Source organism: Triturus cristatus, chromosome 8 (assembly GCF_964204655.1).
Source record: "Triturus cristatus chromosome 8, aTriCri1.1, whole genome shotgun sequence".
Taxonomy (NCBI): Eukaryota; Metazoa; Chordata; class Amphibia; order Caudata; family Salamandridae; genus Triturus; species Triturus cristatus.
In genome coordinates, this window is record NC_140591.1 from 1,222,807,593 (window position 1) to 1,222,829,163 (window position 21,571).

Sequence of the window (21,571 nt, forward strand, 5' to 3'; positions counted from 1 at the left end):
TCACTTTGCCACTGGATTCAAGCAAGCCTGGCTGAAGACGGCTGAAATGCCAGAAACCGGTCCTAGGAAGCTTGTTTCAGGTCCAGGGAAGGCATGGCTTGGCAGTTCGGGCTGGACTGTTCCCATGAGGCACACGGTCAGACTGATTTGCATATGGCCATGTCTGAACTGGGGTGGCAGAGTGGGCTAAAGAATGGTGATGGATAAAACCCAGATCTGTTGACTGGGTGTGAGTGTTTGATTGGTTCTGAGGCTCCGTCCATCACCACCCCCTTTTGTACCGCTTTGTTCGCCATAAGTTGGCAGGGTATGCTCAGACGTGAGTCCCTTGCTCACTTTGCCACTGGATTCAAGCAAGCCTGGCTGAAGACGGCTGAAATGCCAGAAACCGGTGCTAGGAAGCTTGTTTCCGGTCCAGGGAAGGCATGGCTTGGCTGTTCGGGCTGGACTGTTCCCATGAGGCACATGGTCAGACTGATTTGCATATGGCCATGTCTGAACTGGGGTGGCAGAGTGGGCTAAAGAACGGTGATGGATCAAACCCAGATCTGTTGACTGGGTGTGAGTGTTTGATTGGTTCTGATGCTCCGTCCATCACCACCCCCTTTTGTACCGCTTTGTTTGCCATAAGTTGGCAGGGTATGCTCAGACGTGAGTCCCTTGCTCACTTTGCCACTAGATTCAAGCAAGCCTGGCTGAAGACGGCTGAAATGCCAGAAATCGGTCCTAGGAAGCTTGTTTCCGGTCCAGGGAAGGCATGGCTTGGCAGTTCGGGCTGGACTGTTCCCATGAGGCACACGGTCAGACTGATTTGCATATGGCCATGTCTGAACTGGGGTGGCAGAGTGGGCTAAAGAACGGTGATGGATCAAACCCAGATCTGTTGACTGGTTGTGAGTGTTTGATTGGTTCTGATGCTCCGTTCTTCACCACCCCCTTTTGTACCGCTTTGTTCGCCATAAGTTGGCAGGGTATGCTCAGACGTGAGTCCCTTGCTCACTTTGCCACTGGATTCAAGCAAGCCTGGCTGAAGACGGCTGAAATGCCAGAAACCGGTCCTAGGAAGCTTGTTTACGGTCCAGGGAAGGCATGGCATGGCAGTTCGGGCTGGACTGTTCCCATGAGGCACATGGTCAGACTGATTTGCATATGGCCATGTCTGAACTGGGCTGGCACAGTGGGCGAAAGAACGGTGATGGATCAAACCCAGATCTGTTGACTGGGTGTGAGTGTTTGATTGGTTCTGATGCTCCGTCCATCACCACCCTCTTTTGTACCGCTTTGTTCGCCATAAGTTGGCAGGGTATGCTCAGACGTGAGTCCCTTGCTCACTTTGCCACTGGATTCAAGCAAGCCTGGGTGAAGACGGCTGAAATGCCAGAAACCGGTCCTAGGAAACTTGTTTCCGGTCCAGGGAAGGCATGGCTTGGCAGTTCGGGCTGGACTGTTCCCATGAGGCACATGGTCAGACTGATTTGCATATGGCCATGTCTGAACTGGGGTGGCAGAGTGGGCTAAAGAACGGTGATGGATCAAACCCAGATCTGTTGACTGGGTGTGAGTGTTTGATTGGTTCTGATGCTCCGTCCTTCACCACCCCCTTTTGTACCGCTTTGTTCGCCATAAGTTGGCAGGGTATGCTCAGACGTGAGTCCCTTGCTCACTTTGCTACTGGATTCAAACAAGCCTGCCTGAAGACGGCTGAAATGCCAGAAACCGGTCCTAGGAAGCTTGTTTCCAGTCCAGGGAAGGCATGGCTTGGCAGTTCGGGCTGGACTGTTCCCAAGAGGCACACGGTCAGACTGATTTGCATATGGCCATGTCTGAACTGGCGTGGCAGAGTGGGCTAAAGAACGGTGATGGATCAAACCCAGATCTGTTGACTGGGTGTGAGTGTTTGATTGGTTCTGATGCTCCGTCCATCACCACCCCCTTTTGTACCGCTTTGTTTGCCATAAGTTGGCAGGGTATGCTCAGACGTGAGTCCCTTGCTCACTTTGCCACTGGATTCAAGCAAGCCTGGCTGAAGACGGCTGAAATGCCAGAAACCGGTCCTAGGAAGCTTGTTTCCGGTCCAGGGAAGGCATGGCTTGGCAGTTCGGGCTGGACTCTTCCCATGAGGCACACGGTCAGACTGATTTGCATATGGCCATATCTGAACTAGGGTGGCAGAGTGGGCTAAAGAACGGTGATGGATCAAACCCAGATCTGTTGACTGGGTGTGAGTGTTTGATTGGTTCTGATGCTCCGTTCATCACCACCCCCTTTTGTACCGCCGTGAAAGTCACTGTAAGCACCATACAAGTGAGGAGTGCACACAGGAACTACATGATGCACTGCATGAGTGACATAAGCATGCCCCCCCCGGGACACACTCTGAACAACATTGCATGTCAGTCCCACCAGGACACAATATTATATTAAAGTCACACAACAGGTGCGTAGGCAAAGGTAGTGGACTCAGAACTCACCTGCTCCCCTGTTCTTCCATACAGGCTGGTGTACTGTGGGAGGAGGACATCCAGCAGGGCCTGATTCTCCTCCAGGGTGAATGGCTGGGCCCTCTCCACAGCACGAGACATGGTCCAGGGAAGCAGAGACAGCAGCAATGTTGTCGACAGGAAAGTTGTGCAGGCAAGTGCCCCCTCATGGCTTCTGGCTGCCTTATATCTGTCTTGCTGAGGGGCATTAATTTTGAGGAGTACATAGTGATTGGTCTGAATCATTTGCATCTTACGTTTACTCCAATCCCTTTAAACATACACCAGTGACAGCATTTGCATCGTTCAAATTTAGAGCATCATGTCAAGTCAACAACCACTTTGCAACATTGTATTTTGTGGCCAACTGACTTTTCCAGGACATTGCTGGAAAAATTTGAAGAGAAAACTCGGTATCCATGGCAACCTGCATGCATTTAGGGCCTAATACCTGTCCCTTATGTGTCCCCTATGTAAATTTGAAAGCCACACACAGGTACGGTGCATTTCACACGTACCCCTAAGGCACCAGTTGCACAGTGCGTTTGACACGTGCGTGTAGGCACTGGTAGTACACGTACGTGTACTACCAGTGCCTACACGTACGAGTACAACTGGTGCATACACGTACGTGTACAGGTACGTGTACGCACTGGTAGTACACGTACGTGTACAACTGGTGCATACACGTACGTGTACAGGTACGTGTAGGCACTGGTAGTACACGTACGTGTACAACTGGTGCATACACGTATGTGTACGCACCAGTTGTACTCGTACGTGTAGGCACTGGTAGTACACGTATGTGTAGGCACTGGTAGTACACGTATGTATACACACCAGTTGTACACGTACGTGTACTAACAGGGCCTACAGGTACGTGTACTACCAGTGCCTACACGTACGAGTACAACTGGTGCGTACACGTACATGTACACGTACGTGTAGGCACTGGTAGTACACATACGTGTACGCACCAGTTGTACACGTAGGTGTACTAACAGTGCCTACACGTACCTGTACACGCACGTGTACGCACCATTTGTACTCGTACCTGTACACGTACATGTACGCACTAGTTGTACTCGTACGTGTAGGCACTGGTAGTACACGTACGTGTAGGCACTGGTAGTACACGTATGTATACACACCAGTTGTACACGTACGTGTACTAACAGGGCCTACAGGTACGTGTACTACCAGTGCCTACCTGTACGAGTACAACTGGTGCATACACGTACATGTACACGTACGTGTAGGCACTGGTAGTACACATACGTGTACGCACCAGTTGTACACGTACGTGTACTAACAGTGCCTACATGTACCTGTACACGCACGTGTACGCACCAGTTGTACTCGTACCTGTACACGTACGTGTACGCACCAGTTGTACTCGTATTTGTAGGCACTGGTAGTACACATACGTGTAGTAGGCCTGGGCTAAAAATCCGTTCCGCTCGCGGAAATTGCGATAATTTGACATTTTCACGTTCCGCGGAGAGCGCGAAAATGTCAAAATTTCCGCAATCCGCATTTTACCGGAAATTTTTTGCTTGCTCGCGCTGTAAAATAATACATTCTCGCGTGCGCGCGATCGCATTACCTGAATCCCCGCGTTCCCCGACAAGTTTTCCCGATCGGGTCGCGTTCTCCACGAGATGTTGGATTGTTGGTAGCCATTTGCGCTGTCTCGCGACAGTTCGCGCCTGCAGTAACAACATTCGTCGCGCGATCACGTCTTTCTTCTCGCGATCATGCACCGCGAGACAAGTGAAAACAAGGTGGCCGCACCCGCGAGCAACCGTATGGGTAAGTTGGCGAGCCGCGACAACGCAGAAAATACCACAAACGGGCGGGAATAAAACTTCTGCATCTTCGCGATATTTCCGCGTGTTTGCGGAGATCTTTAACATTTTCGCGATAATTTGCGAAAGTGAATTTCGCAAATTCCGCCCACCCCTAACGTGTAGGCACTGGTAGTACACGTACGTGTACGCACCAGTTGTACACGTACGTGTACTAACAGTGCCTACACGTACCTGTACATGTACGTGTACGCACCAGTTGTACATGTACGTGTACTAACAGTGCCTACACGTACATGTACTACCAGTGCCTACACATACGTGTACACGTACGTGTATGCACCAGTTGTACTCGTACGTGTACTAACAGTGCCTACACGTACCTATACACATACGTGTACGCACCAGTTGTACACGTACGTGTAGTACCAGTGCCTACATGTACAAGTACGCATTTCACACGCTTACAATGGTGATACAGCCGTACACATTCCAGGAATGGAGGGCTACGAGTCGCACATGGATGTCCATCAAGTACTTGTCATTGCATACTTTAAGGTGCAGGCCCTAGGTGTGTTAGCCAGTGATCTTGCACAGGTCCTTCCATCTCGTTGCACAATTGATGTGTTCTGACCTGTGGGCACATGTCATGTGTGATGGGGCACGATGTGGCACACATCACCTTGACACGTGCCACATGTGTGTCTGTAGTCCAACTGTGTCATGCATAGCAGCAGTGGGTGGCACAGTCATCAACACCCGCACCTGTCTCCTGATGCCAGGGACAGGGACACTTTATGAACTGACCTGTCACGATCAGCGTGCCCCTTTGGGACTATGTCGGCTGTGTGTCATGTGTTCACATGAGCTTCATGTCAGTGTCCCGTCAACGGCATCTGCTGTTGGTGCATCCAACAGGGGTCTGTGTGGAGATGGGCATGTAACACATGTACGCATACCATGCCACATGTGGATTCCCAAGGCTGTAGGGTCTGTGTGGATGGGACATCATATATTTTCAGTCATACATGTGATTGTTGTCTCAATGGCTGTGTCTTTGTGTTGTCACATGTACCCCTTCATCGCACTGTGTTTGACATGTACATTTGACATTCCATGTGACCTGTGCGTGTGCCTTGCAGTCAACTGGCTGGATGAGATGACATCCTTCAAATGCAGCTATGTGGTTGTGTGTCACTCCGGTGATATCTGTGGCTCTTCACTCAGACTGCCCCCAAATCTTTTCAGGGCATGTCATGTTGACTTGACAATCAACAGGTGTATCATGCATTTTGTAGGAGTGTCAGCAAGCTGCCATCTGTGTCCTGGATGTATTGCACACACCCGACTCCATAGTTACCTGATGTGTATTAGCAGTGTAGCATGTGCTATGTTCATTGACATTGATGTTTGCCGACTCTCAATCTTCATTCCTCAAAACTATGTTTTGCAGGGCACCACCTGTCCCAAGACTAATGCCAGACTTGGGTGCCATGATAGAACGGGCCTGCATCCGCCGTTACAGATTCACTCACCAGTTGATTGAGGACCTGACAAACAGGCTGGCACCACACCTCCAACCGCAACACAGGTATCCTACTGCGCTGACCCCCAAGTTGAAGGTGACGGCAGCCTTACATTTTTTTGCAACAGGTACGTTTCAATTTACCATAGCTGATGTGGGTGGGATGTCCCAGACTATGTTCAGCCGTGTCCTGCGTGATGTTTTAGCAGCCATGTTGGAGCACCTTGATGAATTCATCAAATTTCTGACTCCAGAGGGGTTGAGGGATGTCAAGGGGGATTTCTATGCCCTGGGTGGGATGCCCCATGTAATTGGGTCCATTGATGGTACACATGTGGCTTTTGTACCACCTCAGGCACAGGAACAAGCCTATCGCAACCGCAAACATTACCACTCAATAAATGCCCTTGTGGTATGTCTTGCTAACATGCTGATTTCACATGTCTGAGCACGTTTTCCAGGATCAGCACACAATGCTTATATCATGAGGCGTAGCAGGGTGCCACAAATGATGCTGCAGCTGCACAACTAACGAGCATGTCTTGTTGGTGGGGATAGTCTTTTTGTCCTATGTGTTGCGGTATCTTTGTCTCTTACGGCATCTCGTGACCAACTTATTTACATGATGTTTCCATGTAGGGAACTCTGGCTATCCCAACATGCCATGGCTGCTGACACCTCTCCGCAACCCAAGAACAGCTGCAGATCACCGGTACAACGATGCACACGGCCAGACCAGGCGAGTGATTGAGAGGACGTTTGGACTCCTGAAGAGCCGATTCCGGTGCCTGGACAAGACAGGCGGGTCCCTCCCTTATGCCCCGGAGAAGGTCTGCAAAATCTTCATTGTGTGCTGCATGCTGCACAACATGGCAGTTGAGAAGGCAGTGCCACTAATCCTGGATCCAGATGAGCAGGAGCATCCACCCGTGGAGGATCAAGGGCTTGGTCACGAGGCTAGTGATGATGAGGAGGAGGGGGATGATATCCGGAGTCAGCTCATACGCAACTTCTTCTCATAATGGTGAGTCACTGGCTAAGAGTGTGCAAGCTTGTAGCTTTGAGTGGCATGTGTTGCAATGTGTGTGTCCAGCTGACTGAATGCACAGTGACTTGGATGTGTGTTCTGATGTGTCACTCGAGTGATGATTTCATGCAACACAGTTTTGCAGAGAGACTTGATTGGCAATTTACATGTGTCCAACATTGTTGCTGTTTTGTACACTTCCATGTGTGCGTTGAGAATCTTTTTTTGGAGACTTCTCGTGTGTCTGTCATTCCCAGGTATTTGGCACATGTATGGTCGTGTCATCGTTGTCCTCCTGCTATTCCTTGTGTGGATTGCAACTTGGGCTGAATCAGCGTTCCATGCACGGACATGTGGAAATGTCAGTTTGGGTAAGTATTGCAGCAAGGCTTTTTTGTGGTGATACAGGTTGTGAATGTGTGGTGACTGCTTCTGTGCATGTTGTGGTACCATGCATACATGTCTTCTCACCATGGAGCATATGACATGTAGCATCACTCCCATGACATGATAGTCAGCCTTCTTGACAGTCATCTGTAGTGGAATATGGCGTCTGATGAGGGCTTCAATGTGTGTGTACCTTGGCTCTGAAACATTGCAGAGGCTACGGGTGGACATAGTGGGGGACAGCACAACAACATGCTCTATGGGGAATTGCAGCCTCTCAGTGTGCAGCAGGATGTGTTTTGCTCATCCCCTTACCTTGTGTGCCAGTTCATTGGGATTGACATCATCCGTGTTGTGAAGGGGGGGTCCAGCGTATGTCCCACATGTTCTGTCAACTGACCTGTAAGTCTGTTAATATGGAGGCATATCCCTTTGTGTGTGTATGTGGAATAAAGGTGTTCAGCACAATCCAAAGTGCCCCATCTCGGTCACTGCAGATCTCTTACCAGTTTGCATGCGTCATCTATGGCAGAATTGACAAAGATTGAGCATATGAGTGTATGTGTGTACTTTGGCAACATGCATGCAGTGCTTCATGGCTAATGATCTCTTTTGTGCATGACGTGCCTGGTTGTGTATGTATTTGTGCAGGTTGCTACCCACAACGGGACGTGAATGCCTGCTGATGGTGTGTCTCCTTTGCGCATCTCTGCATTTAGTTGCATGACACAGTGGCTGTCATTTATGGTGATTGATCATACACTTTCTGGGAGTGACCCATGAGTGAGCTGACACTCCTTCCTTGACATACACCTGTTGACCTGTGCCTTGCATGCCTCCTTGACTTTGTGTGTTGATTTTTGCATGATTTCTAACCCCTTCTGCCTGCTGCTGCCTCACCTGCGGCCCCGCCACTCCGAGTGCCCTGATTCTGCAACCCCCATGCCTTAGAAATGCTCAGCCCTTCCCCCTCCACCCATTTGTAATGCAGCCAGCAGCTTTTCTGTGCCACTGTAGCCCCAGCGCCGTGCCAAAGGCCGGACCGTCTGCGCCTTCAACATGCACAGTGCACGACCCTCTAGTCTTTGCATGACCCACATCACACAACAGGCTCATGCTGCAGCCATTCTCCAAGCAATGTCCTCGGGACAATCCCCCTCCTGCCATCAGCCAACCCCTAAGCACACACACGACACCTTCGCATGCTGAGTGTGCTACTCCAACTGCCTACACAGCGCTGCCCAGCCTACCAGACCCTGTCATTCCAACCAGGTTATGTGCCTCCTACTCCACACTCGCTCCATCCACCAGCACGCCATTGGACTCTGTTACCTCTTCAACACTACAGCCCCACACATCACCTTCATGACAGTAACCTGGACAAAAGCATCCTCAGTACATGACGCCTTCATTGCCATCTCAGACGGATCCAAGATCACCCGCAGGGATGCCAACACCACTCCCGGGGTCTGAATTGGTAATTATTGACAAGTACACCCTCAGAGTCAAAAGTACGGGTTCGCAGCAACTCCCCAGCAACCCTCGGAGTAACACTCATCTACAGATCTGCAGGCCTACATCCACAATTCCGCTAAGCCATCAACACGTACATCTGCACGCAGGCCCTCACCTCCACAGGCTACATGTGGCTGGGGGCCAGTAACTTCTTGCTGGAGGGGACACACACCACCATCCATCATTGGTCCATCAACATTTGAATCCATGTCTCCAACAAGCAACACTGTGCCACTCACCCCGCTACCGATCCCTCAAATATGCCTGATGTAAGTCGCCACAGACAAGCTGTGTGGGACACTTAAAACAACACCACCGCCACGCCCTGCAAACTCACACACTGTATCAGCAACTGATCCATCAATCTTGCCACATTGACGGACTTTCCTGTGAAGCACAACAACAGTTAAGGCACCTGGGACAAGGCAGACCTACTGGACTCCTACAGACCTAGCCGGACTCTTGTGCAAACCTTGCAACACAAAGAGACATCATTTTCCTTCCAGCCCTGGAAAACACCACACACAGCCATCACCATATCATCAGCAAGGACAAGTGGAGATCCTTCTGATAGTGCCGAGACACCCAAACACACGACATCAAGGAGCTCATCAGCATTGTGAGTGAACTGACAGCAGATCTCCATCCAAGACACCCCACCCTTGCAAGGCAGATTCCATCCCTTGCTACTTTGTGCCACTGCAAGCTCATGGCCTTGGACAACAGCCTTGGCACAAAGAGGCAGACAGCACTATTTTCCGCTGGACAAACCCCCCTCAGGTCATGGACTCCCGTCAGCAGCAAGTACACAACCGGGATCAGGTGCACCATCCACTCTGGCTCTCCATCAGGCCCCTTTCCACACAACATCTCAACCACATCATTCGCCATCCTTGAAGCCCATGTCCTGCGCGTCATGAATGTCTCCTTTGAGTTAGCCACATTCCATGGCTGCAGGAGGCATGCAGAGCCCCAGGCCCTTCTTAAACAACGGACGGCAATACCGCAGGATCTCCTGGTACATCAGCCTACTTCCCTACCCAGCAAATGTCACCAGGAAGACACTCAACTAGCAACTGACTAATTTCCTACATGCAACCAGCTCCAGCCAACTGACACCAGACCGTTTTACACAGTAATCACACCACTGCAACCGTCATCATTGCCAACACCAACGACTACTTTGCCCTGCTCACTAATGGTGAGGCCACACCCTTGTCCTCTCAAAGCCATTCTACACCATGTGCTACCACACTGTCAGCTCACACATCTCCAACAGTGGTATCCAGAGGAGGGCCCAGGATTCACTCAGGAAGTAGCTCACCAGCAAGGCCCAGGGAGTCTGCCTCCACCCTGCAACATGTAGTACACTGGGGTCATCTGGCCCATGCCACAGGGCTCTTCTCTAAGCGTGACGATCTTCAATGTCTCCATGACCCCCCTCTCCACCATCACATGCACACACAACCTCATCATCATCTGGTATGCCATTGACACCTAGCTGCTCCTCAAACTCACCAAAGAGCCAGCCATTGCCAGATCCAAACTTCAAGAAGGCATGAGATCCGTTGATGAATGGCTGAACATCAGCCATCTGAGGCAGGATTTGGATGGGACAGAGGTCATCATCTGAGGATTGTCCCCTTATGGCTGGGTCAACTCCTTGCGTCCCACTGGTCTGTGCACCGCACCAGCACCCAGTGGCCACGCAGGCAAGCTGGTGTTCATCATGGACCCATCGCTCACAATTAACATGCAACTCACCAACATCTGTACCTCATGCTGCAACACCCTCCACATGCTGCTGATGGTCCCCAGATAGATCCACTCCAAGGCAAGACAGACCGTCCCCCTGGTCCAGGACACCCAGCCGGCTCAAATACAGCACCGGCCTCTACAGAGGACAACAGCAAACATGCAGGAGAACTTATCCACATCCAGGGTGCAGACGCACACCTCATCTGCAACATCCCCCGACCCAGCCACATCACCGTCCACCTGAGAGAGGTACAATGGCTCACTGTGTGCTGCAGGATCACCTTCAGACTCCTCAACCACACTCAGGAGGCAGTCTACAACCCCAGACCCAAACCCACCTTGGACGTGTGTCATCCAACACCCCGTTGGCCCTACTCCATACAGCCCACTTTGCCCTGGCCACCATTCATCACATCCACATAACCTCTGCATGCAGGAGATAGTTCTCCCACATCGCAAAACAGACCTGGTACTCCCTCCCCGGGCACATCAACATGACACATGACCTCTACACCTTCATGTAACTGTACCAAATTGGTCTGTCAGAGCAATATAGCAAGCCCCCCCTCAGCAGCTTGAGGCCATCACGGGTGAGTGTTAGGCTCCATGTCTGTATTTTGTGATACATTGTGAGCCATGTGTGTCCTCAACCGGACTCAGATCCAAGTGTATGGATGGCTGGAGTTAGTTCCACACTCAGGCATACTTTAACATATCCCCACACGTAGGTTGTGGACTCATGCTAAATGACTGCAACATGAAATTTCAATTATTACATTTTTAATTTCGAGCTCTGGGGCGTGATTTGTGCACAGAAAATGGGGAAATGCAGGGACCATAGAATCCAAAGTTCACAGGGGGAGATGGGATCCTTGGCATTTGAAGTCATCAGAGTCCAGCCCACAGTGTTTGGCATCATTGGTCAGACTGTGACCAGCAAGTCCATGTGGCAGATGATGTCAGTCAATGGGGTGATGCTGTCGCACATGAAGGCCAGGTGCCTAGCGAGGTGACCTGGGAGATGTGGATGGCCCGCTGCCTCTCACGGTCTTTTCCGTGGACGACCAACCTTCCTCCGGGGATCCTCAGATGCAGGCCTTGACGATGTTTGGGATGCTCCGTCAGACGAATCCTCCTCCTCCTCCCTCCCTGTGGCTGGTGCTGGTCTGCGCGTGGTGTCACAGGGAGGGTTGCACATGTTGTCGGCGATCCGACGGAGTGAATGGCTTATGTCCCTTTGCACCGCCAGGAGCTCAGCCAGTCTTGCCTCCATCCGTCCTTGGTGTTGTTGTTGACTGGCGTGTTGCTCGGCCTGCTGGTTTTTGATCTCTGTGAGGGTCCCAACTACCTGGCTGATCTCCCTGGTGTCACGCCGGTATGCCTCCATGATGTTGCGGATGTGTGTCATACCGGTCCCTTCAGCTGGCTAGTCAGGTTCTCGCCTCCGCCTGCCTCCACTCCGCCACCACTGCCCACACGAGCTGGGCCTGCGGTTGTGGGCACATCGGGTCGACGGGACCCCTGAGGGATGGCAGTGGAGGTGTTGTCTGCCTCCTCCTGGGTGCCCACCGCACCTTGTCCCTCCTGGTCAGACTGGCTCTGTTCACTGCGGGCAGGGCTCCTGTGTGTCTCCTGTGATGTGGCAGGAATGGGGGTGGTGGTTGGCACAGATGTTCCTGAACCAGGTGCTGCAGGGGCTTGGACACCAGAGGGTCCAGGTCGGTCGGGGTCATCCGCGGAGTGTTGAGAGGCGTCGCTGCTGGTGGGATCCTGTTCCTCCCGAGCCTGTGACTGTGATTCTTTCCCCCCCATTGTTGGGGGGATGTTCATCACGTCTCCCTGTGTGTGAGAGAGAGACAATGTTAAAACTATTTAATACAACATGCATGTTTCATACACATTCAAGTTGGCACAGTTCCTCCAGGTAGTTGTATGTGCCTAGCATTCTCCTCAATGTTCACTTGTGTATTGGTATGTTGCGGGGGACGGATTGATATGTTCGCCTGAGTCTTTGACATGTCCATTTGTGGCTTGGATGCTTCTTCGGCTATGTATTGGTGTTGTGTTACATGTCCATTGTGGCAGTGGGTAAATCCATTGCCTGTCCTGGTGGTGTGTGCTTGTGTAAGGGGTGTGTGTGACAGGGCCTGCTGGTGGGTGTGGTGTGATTTGGCCCTGGGGCTCCCAGGTGATGTAGCAGTCCCCCCATGGAGCATGCTGCCATGACAGTGAGTGTGAGTTCCTATCCTAGATATCTGACCTTGTTGTGTTGGTGTTTGTGTTTGCACTGGTCACAGGAGGGCCCGGTGCTGCCTACACCAGGGCCAAGTGTGAGCTATCTTGTCAGTACTTTCCCAATCCCTGTGCATTGTGCATGGTGCATGGGTATGTAGCTGGGCCATATGGGATGAGGGCAATTGTGTCTGATTTGGAATTCAAACATGCGTTTTGGTGCACCCACCCTCCCAGCATACAGGACATCCATTCTTGAGTTGGTGCTTCGTTTAGCATGGGACATGGCATGGCCTTGCTTTCTCAATGGGGCATACATATGTTATTGGCATTCGCGTTGTTTGTGACTGTGGTTCTGGCGGGTGAGGGCTTGGGGTAGTTGCGTGCATTAGGTGTAGTTGGGGTGTGGATGCCATTACCCCCATGTTACGCAAGTGGTTTGTGTACTCACCAGGCTCTGGAGGTCCTTGGAGTCCATGTACTCCCACCGGCGGAAGCATGGCCATCACCTTCTCCTCCCAGGGATGGTGATGTACTGGTCTGCGGGGCGCGCCACCGCCAGTGATGTTGGTCTGGGCGTGCTCTTCATTCATTTTTCTCTTGACCGCCCTCCGCAGATCGTACCACCTGGCTTGGCATTCATTCCTGTTTCTTCTGATGGGTGCGGCAGCATTCACCCTCTCGACGATCCTCTGCCACAGGCGTGATTTTTCAGCTATGCTGGTCTGTCTGACCAATGTTCCAAACAGCTGTGGCTCGACTCTGATGACTTCATTGAGAAGGATGTCCAGCTCCTCCTTGTGAACTTTGGATTCTTGTCGGTGGGCATGGTGTGGGATGAGGGTGTGGATGGTTGTGTGTGTGTTGGTCTGAATGTGACGGTGTGTGTGTGAATGTGGAGAGGGGGTATGTGTGAAGGGGTGTGTGTGTAGGTGTATATGTTTAGTTGGATGGGTGCAGTGGTTTGTGTGTGCTCTGTAGCAGTGGTGAGTCTGTTGCAAAGGCTCATGGATTGTGTGTGTGGTCCCTTTTTATTGGTCCATTTGTGGGTGGGGCTCAGTTTGAATTTTTGGTGGGTGTGTTATAAGGGGTGGTTGTGAGGTTGCCCCTCTATTTGCCTGTTTGGATGTGTCCAGGTCAGTCCTTTTCCTTTTGTGTGCAGTGTAGACGTGTTTTGTGGTGTTGTGCGAGTTGAATAGGCCCTCCTTGTGCTGTTTTACAGTGTCTGTGGTTCAGTACGATACAGGGGTACGAGTCGTACAGCCACACACCCCCATGCGTTGTGTATGTACGGCGCGTACACGGACATTGCTATGTACGGTGCGTACACCCCATTGCTTCTGTACGGTGTGGGTGCGTAGACCGCCATCGCGTATGTACGGTTAGTACCCGCAACATCGCGTACCCACAACATCCACAGTACATACGCGATGTTGGGGGTACGCACCGTACATTCGCAATGGGGGTATGGTGCGTACATATGCGCTGGGGGTACGCACCGTACATACGTGCTGGGGGTACGCACCGTACATTCGCACTGGGGGTACGGTGCATACCTACGTGGGGGGGTACGGTGCGTACCTACGCGCTGGGGGTACAGTGCGTACCTATGGGGGGGTACGGTGGGTATCTATGCGCTGGGGGTACGGTGCATACCTACGCGCTGGGGGTACGCACCGTACATTCGCCCGGGGGTACGGTGCTACCTATGCGCTGGGGGTAGGGTGTGTACCTACGCGCTGGGGTTACATACCGTACATTCGCACTGGGGGTACGGTGCGTACCTACGCGCTGGGGGTACGGTGCATACCTACGCGCTGGGGGTAAGCACCATACATTCACGCTGGGTGTACAGTGCGTTCAAACTTCGCTTCATAGCGGGCAAAGTCATTCCCCGTGTACGGGACGTTTTCCGTACGAATCGTAAATTGTAACGCCGGTCTGGACTTCATTTTTACGATTTGTAGGGAGAAGTGTCCGGGTCCTTCTCGTACTAATTTTCCCGCTACGATTCGTGCGGATCGGGCCTATCCGTATGTACTTTTTCCCGTACGGATCGTACTTCACGGGTCGGACGTGACTTGTATGATTTGTACAGAAAAAAATACGGATACAAGTCGTACGGGAAAAAAAAACTACAGGATCGGAATCGACCCCTAAATGTTATAATTAATGTATTATTGTTATAATTTAAATTGTTATATTTTGTTTATTTGAATGCCTTTCGGAACTGATTTGGACAGCCCTAACAGTTTCCAGGCATCAGAATCGTTCGTTGGGAAGTGTGTTGGATTTGGTCGGAAACCGGGGTTTCGGATCGGATTCGACAAACACGAATATTAAAAACACCATTTTGCACAATGATATTAATTGATATTTTTTTCCGATATTGTTGTACTTACCTTTATAAATATAGGATATCGATATTTTTGACACCGATATTTATAACTCGATATTGTGGTATGGGGTTATTTGGGTGTCGATATTCTGTCAGTGAATCGTTCAGGAGGCTGGTGAATTTGGTATCTCTCTTATCACATTCCTCCTTGGAGACACAGATCAGTGAGGAAGACTGGTATTTTCTTATTTACTCACTCTATAGGGACGATGTGGAAATGATCACAAATACACAGGCACCAGTAATTCTTTCAGAAATAATCAGAAATATGAAGGCCACCAGGGCCAGTGGCCCGGATGGCCTACCATCTGTGATCTTAAAGAAAGATCCTAGGAAGTGGGGTCTAATATTGAGTGAGTTTTGTAAGTGAATAACACATTTAGGTTGTCTCCTGGACTCCTGTAAAGGAGCCAGAGTGAAGCCCATTCACAAAATAGGCAAATTGGATCAACCAGCTAATTATTGCTTGATTAGCCTGTTATATATTATTTCTAAATTGTTTGCTCAAATTCTGCTAAAGCATCTAGCAGCTTGGGCTTTTGATTCAGGGTTGATACTTGTTGAGCAAGGGTTTTTTAGACTGAATCATCCTACAGTGGATTACTGTTTCAACCTGTGGGATGGTCGCGAAGAGGTCAATGTTACTGGCAGGTGGCTTGTTCTGCTGCTTCGTCAACTTCCGAGCACATCCGACAGAATGGACAGAACTTTTCTCTTGCATTAACTCCAGCAGTGGAATATCTCTGGGGCCCTATTAAGTTTATTGATAGGGCTCCATGGATATAACTGGGTCCAGGTTTATATAGATGGTCTTTGCCAGTGGTGCATTTTAGCTCCTTTGCTATTTAGTTTGTTCATTGCGGACCTTCCTCCGATGCTTAGTGCTACTCATATTTTCTCGCAGAAGATTGAGGGTAGGCATACCAGCTGCCTACTCTATGCGGATGATCTTGTTGAGATGGATCTCACATCTACTGGGCTTCAAAGAAAACTTAATGCTGTGAATTTATACTGTCTTGATACTAAGTTAACTATTAATGTTGATAAAACAAAGACATTGTTCTTTTCAAAAAAGAAAAGGCTCTTTACTTGATTCCTAGGGAATGTATGGCTGGAGAAGGTCCATGACTATAAGTACTTGGGTGTGACTTTTACAGATGATCCCTGCTGGGACAAACATATGGTATCTCAGAAATTGGTAATGTTAGCTGAAGTAAAGGCCCTGAAAAGGTCTGATTATAGATTTGGTAGTTAAAGCTCAAGTAAGGTGATCCAGGGCAAGCTCATTCGTCAGGCTGTTTAAGCGACTGAGGTGTTAGCAATGGACCGGCGGGTCCCTTGGGAGAGTCTAGAAGGGTGTGTCCTGAAATTGGTCCTCGACCTTCCTAAAAGTGGGATGATCCAAGCTATAAGGAGGGAGCTAGGTACCGTTGCTTGGAGCACCCTGGCAGATGCAAGAGCCCTGCATTTTTATTTTACGATTACAAATGAGGTCCAGGCCGGAAAGTTATCAGCCCTAATCCTCTCTGAGGTGTTGCATACTTTCTCCAGCAAGAGTAGTCCTGTGTCAGTAATGCTAGGGTGCCTGGGGGTTCCTGATCTATGCCCTGAGGAAAGTAAAGCTTCATATATCAGTTGAGTAAAATGCACCCTTAGAAAATGTTCCATGGAAACTAGTCTAAGGGAGGATCTACACTATCTTAAGAATAAGAGTTCTGTTAATCGCGTCCTCACTTCTCAGGAGCATATTGATTACTTCCCAAATCTATATAGAATCTTGTATAAGTCCTTGAGATCTGAACTTTTGCGCCTCAGGATTGCCATTGACCCTAGATGGCAGATGGCAGGTTTGAAGCTGGAAATTATGGACAGCCGGGGTCCTTGGCCCTGCCGTTGTGGTCACAAGCACTCAGTGATCCATTTCTTATTGGATTGTATACCTTTTCTTGAAAAAAGGAGGAAGTTTCTCCGCCCCATTTTCATAAATATGGTATTTGAACAGAGGATGAAGGCCTTAACCTGATTTGTGAGCTTAGGTTTCAGGATTTAGTGATTGCAATTGGTCAGTTCCTGCAGAAGATTATAACCTCTCATGCCAGGCGCAGCCTTGTCAGTTGATTTGAACCAAATATGTTAGGAGGCTGCACGAAGGGGAAGCCTGAGGTTGGGACAGTTGTCTTGCACATTCACTTTACAATGTTGGTTGATAAAATGAGATGCTTTCTCAGGGTTTTAGCTAAATTTCCCCAAATTCCATTTTTAGACATGTTAAGATGGAGTTGGGGTGTATGTTGCACTATATTGTGCCCCAGTTGGTGAAAAAAGTTATTGGCCTAGGGTAATACATTTACCCCTTGCAAGAAAAAAAGGCTTTGCACACTGCACTTTATGTTTTCCTTGCTTAAATGATTTGTTCATCCTGGGTTACTATGCTAAAAATGTTTCTAATTGAGTTGATACTGTGATCAGTGTTTGAGTATGGCCTTGCACCCTGCACTTTATAATGTTCTCCTCCCCAAATACATTCTATGTCTTAGATTACTATAATATCTTAAATGTTTAAATTGGTATGAGTTGATACTGTGATATGTGACAGAGTTTTTACTAAATTGAAGTTTTTAAAAAAAACATTCTTATATTGTATATCTTTTTATCTCAGGCTGACGTCAAGTGTAGATGGTTTCATTAAGAGTGATGTATGATTTTTATGATGCCTGTAATTAAGTATGTTGAGTGCCTGAAAAGTTTCAGCGCTCCGTCCATCATCCCTTTGTGTTTGCTAGCTTTCGTTTGTTGACATGAGATTTCTGTTTGCTAATTTGAGACGGTTTATTTCTGTTTGCTCATCTTCTGGCATTAGGAAAACTGGCTTTCTTTCTGAAGCTCATTAGGAACACTTCTTACCCTCAACTGGACTAATTTTGTATCCATTTAAAATGTTAAAAACATCCCTACTACATTATATGGTACAAACACTGATGCATAAAAACATTTTTAATTGCCATATATGCTTTCTTTTTGTGAAGTGCAAGGGTGTTGCCATATCTTTATGTAAAGAATCATCTTTTCCCTTTGGCTAAAACTACTTTTTATCTCTCTTGCCAGGAATTGCACGATTAGAAGTAGGAGATGAACTTCATTTTACAATTCCGCGTGCTAAAGCAAACATCTCATTGGATGGCGATGGGACTTTCTTTGGTGCTATAAGATTACTGTGATGCGGATCAACCTACATCCAGAAGACCATTCTTCTCCTTTTAATAGCAACCCCGCACTGAAGACATTGAACAAGCTTGGCATATAAATGTCTCTTCGTCTAGCCTTCTTTTTCCTGTTTGCGTCGCTGTGTCTAAAACAGGGAACTTGAATGCAGAAAAGTGCCATGTGAATTACAAGAAATACAAGTTATTTTAAGAACTTCATTATTGACAGTGTGAAGATAACATGTGCCACAAGACAGTGTTTCTTGCAAGCCTTTTTGATATTTGAATAATGATCACTTCCTCTAAAAGTGATTTACGAATTTTTAGCCAGGCTTTGCAAATCTTTATATCTGCCAATGTAATTTGCATTACAGTGCTGGTAGGCTCCAGTCCCTGCATCAATAAAACCTATCTCTATCTTTTAGTACAGTTTCATAGTGACACCACTAGTCACTTGTAATAAAATACAGCATTGCTACTGTGCTGTAATATTTTAGTAAAATTAAGTTGGGAACATCACAATACCTGATGCTAAAGCTTCTTGAGGAGAACCTCTGTCTGCTATTTATATAATTAAAGGGAAGATTAGTTATCAGACTTTTTTCCTCTGAACCTTCCTGAAATTCTAACGAAGGCTGCATTATGGTGCACGGTAAACTCAGTCCCTGCATGAACAAAACATATCTATCTTTCTCTCATTATTGTCGCATAGAAACATCACTAGCTGCTTGTAATAAGAAAACAACATTGCAATTGTACTGTAATATTTTAGTACATTTGAGATGTATCTGGTGCTAAAGCCTACAGGCGCAGGGCACAGCAGCTTCCTGAACAGAACACCTGATTGCCATTTATACAATTAAAGGAACATTAGTTATCAGAATTTTTTGCTGTAAACTTTCAGGAAAATCCCTGACCACTGAAATTACACGATGTGTATTGATGTGTTTACTTTTGCCACATTTATTACACATGATCTGCAACCCAAGGTCTCCTTGGTCACGAGGAGCAAAATACCAGGATTTTAATGAGTAGGTTGGGCTGAGAATGATGGTGTGCAGTATAAAGAATGATGTACTTCTTACTGTGCATAGAAAGAACATTGCAAGTCACATCAGAATTTATGAATTCAGCCATTGCCCTCATTCCACTATTTGATCATAGAACACCTTAGTAACATAGGGTTGGGGCCAATTTATCTCATCTAGAAAAAGGGTAAGTGACTTTCCATCAACTCAGTTGATGACGAAAGATATAATGTAGAAAATATTTGTGATTTTTTAATTGTATGGCACGTCATTGTTCTGCAGTGTATAAATACCATGCGCAATTTATAAATGATTTGGCCCTTTTAATAGTAAAATATCCGATTATGCCGCTCACAAATGAGCTAAATATTGCCATAACCCAAAAACGTATAATGCTTTTATTCAAGCACTGATTCTGCGACTAATAGCAGTACGTCGTGAATTACTGTGTTTATTTTTCTCTGTTGTAAATTATAGCTTTCTTTGTCGGGGAACCACGCTGTTTGATATATTTCCAGTTCCGCATATGTTTTGCCGTGCCCAGTTATTTTGTCAGTTTCTCAAAATCTGAATATTCAATGTATTGTATTTGAATATGAAACGCGCTCCCAAACCCCACTTTGGACGATCTGAAGTGTAAATAGTTAATTCGTGATTACCATAATATCACCTCTGGAAATGAGGGAATGCGAGAATAAAAAAAGCAAGATATATAACAAGGCTGATTTAGCGTTTCCTCTTGCTGAGGTAGAATGGATAAAAATAAGACTTGTTATTTGAATTACTAAAAATAAGAGTGTAGTTGTTATTCGAATGCCTAAAAGTAAGTCTTGTTATTTGCCATGCGCAACAAAAATTGTTGTATGGACTGCTATAAAAAGTTGTTTATATTCTGAATGTTGTTTCTGTCCAAAGCCGGGAACGATTCCGTTCAAATGAAGACTTCCTAAGTAAGAAGATAGAAGTTATTACTGTTATCTCCTATGTGTAATTATAATATATATAAATATATATCTCTTGCATCCTCATCTTTCTTTTCTAAACTCATCCGAAGCCAAGATGTTATACAAAGGCTGCAGTAATCACAATTCCAGTAACAAAACAGGACCAACAGACAGTAGAACACAGCTCAATCGCAGACCCTCCATAATCACCCACCTTATTCTTACCACGGAAATCTTCAGTTCAGGCATCCTGGTGTTACAGAGCGTGACATACCGAAATAAAAACCTGAACATAGTGGAAAAAAGCACTTATGGTTTTGATTTCAGAACTATCAACTTATCTGTAAATCTTAGAAGGCATTAAATCGAGGCTTCCTGGTCTGAGAGACCTGTACAACACCAGCAGGTTTATCATAATTTTTGTCCGGCACTGTGAATATATTTAGGCACAATATAAATATTAAAACGTTTATGGGATAAGGTACCCCATGCCACACATTATAAGGATATTGCAAGTTTCCAAGAAGTTCCACTACCATATAGAAAAACAAGGCCTAAAGTGGAGTTCCTTTATAAGGTTATGGAACTCGGAGGTGACTAGCAATATCCTTTATCATGTACTCCAGGGAGTACTTTATCCTGTATAAAACATAGTAACACCATCACCTTTGCCCCAAACCACTTAAAACATTGGTGCCTAGCTCCTCCATAAGACAGAGTGAGCATGTTTGCAAACATGAAGAATAAAAATAAAACCTTTAGTGAAAAATTAAAAACATCAGAAACCTGTTAGATATTTGTTCCAAACAGCTATTACAAACAGTTCAATACAAGTCAGTTTTTTAAAGAAGGATACAGTAGCTCCAAATATGTAGATAAATGCAGAAAGATTCCAGCTTTTCTCTATCTAAGGACTGCAAAAAAAAAAAAAAAAATCTCGTTGCTTGTCATTGTAAGCTGTTAAAATAGAGCCAAAAAAAGACATTGCTTTAAATAGCTGCTTCAATTTTTTGACAACGCACAGGTGCCAAAAATTATGCATTAGCTCTTTATTGTCACCATACACAGTAGCAACCAAATAATAACTTTTCAGACACTCACCCCCAGATCTGTGACTAGGGGTAAGTGTCAGAAACGTTTCAGATCACCGTCCATCATCTCCTTGTGTTGGCTTTGTTCGCCCTAAGTTGGCAGGGTATGCCTAGACGTGGGTCCCTAGCTCACTTTGCCACTGGATTCAAGCTAGCCTGGCTGAAGAGGGGTCTT

General features: G+C 47.5%; 1 protein-coding gene across 2 annotated transcripts in view; it reads left to right on the top strand.

The window, feature by feature from the left end:
- TNFSF13B (TNF superfamily member 13b) overlaps positions 1-20,254 on the top strand; it is a 178,286-nt gene extending 158,032 nt beyond the window's left edge. Inside the window, exon 6 of one of the 2 annotated variants that reach the window (XM_085622903.1) lies at positions 18,236-20,254. In XM_085622903.1, the coding sequence (XP_085479029.1) occupies positions 18,236-18,348 (113 nt within the window). In that variant the 3' untranslated portion in view covers positions 18,349-20,254. The remainder of the gene's footprint in view (positions 1-18,235) is intronic. The other variant, XM_085622904.1, reaches the window with a different exon arrangement.
- The last annotated feature ends 1,317 nt before the right edge of the window (positions 20,255-21,571 follow it).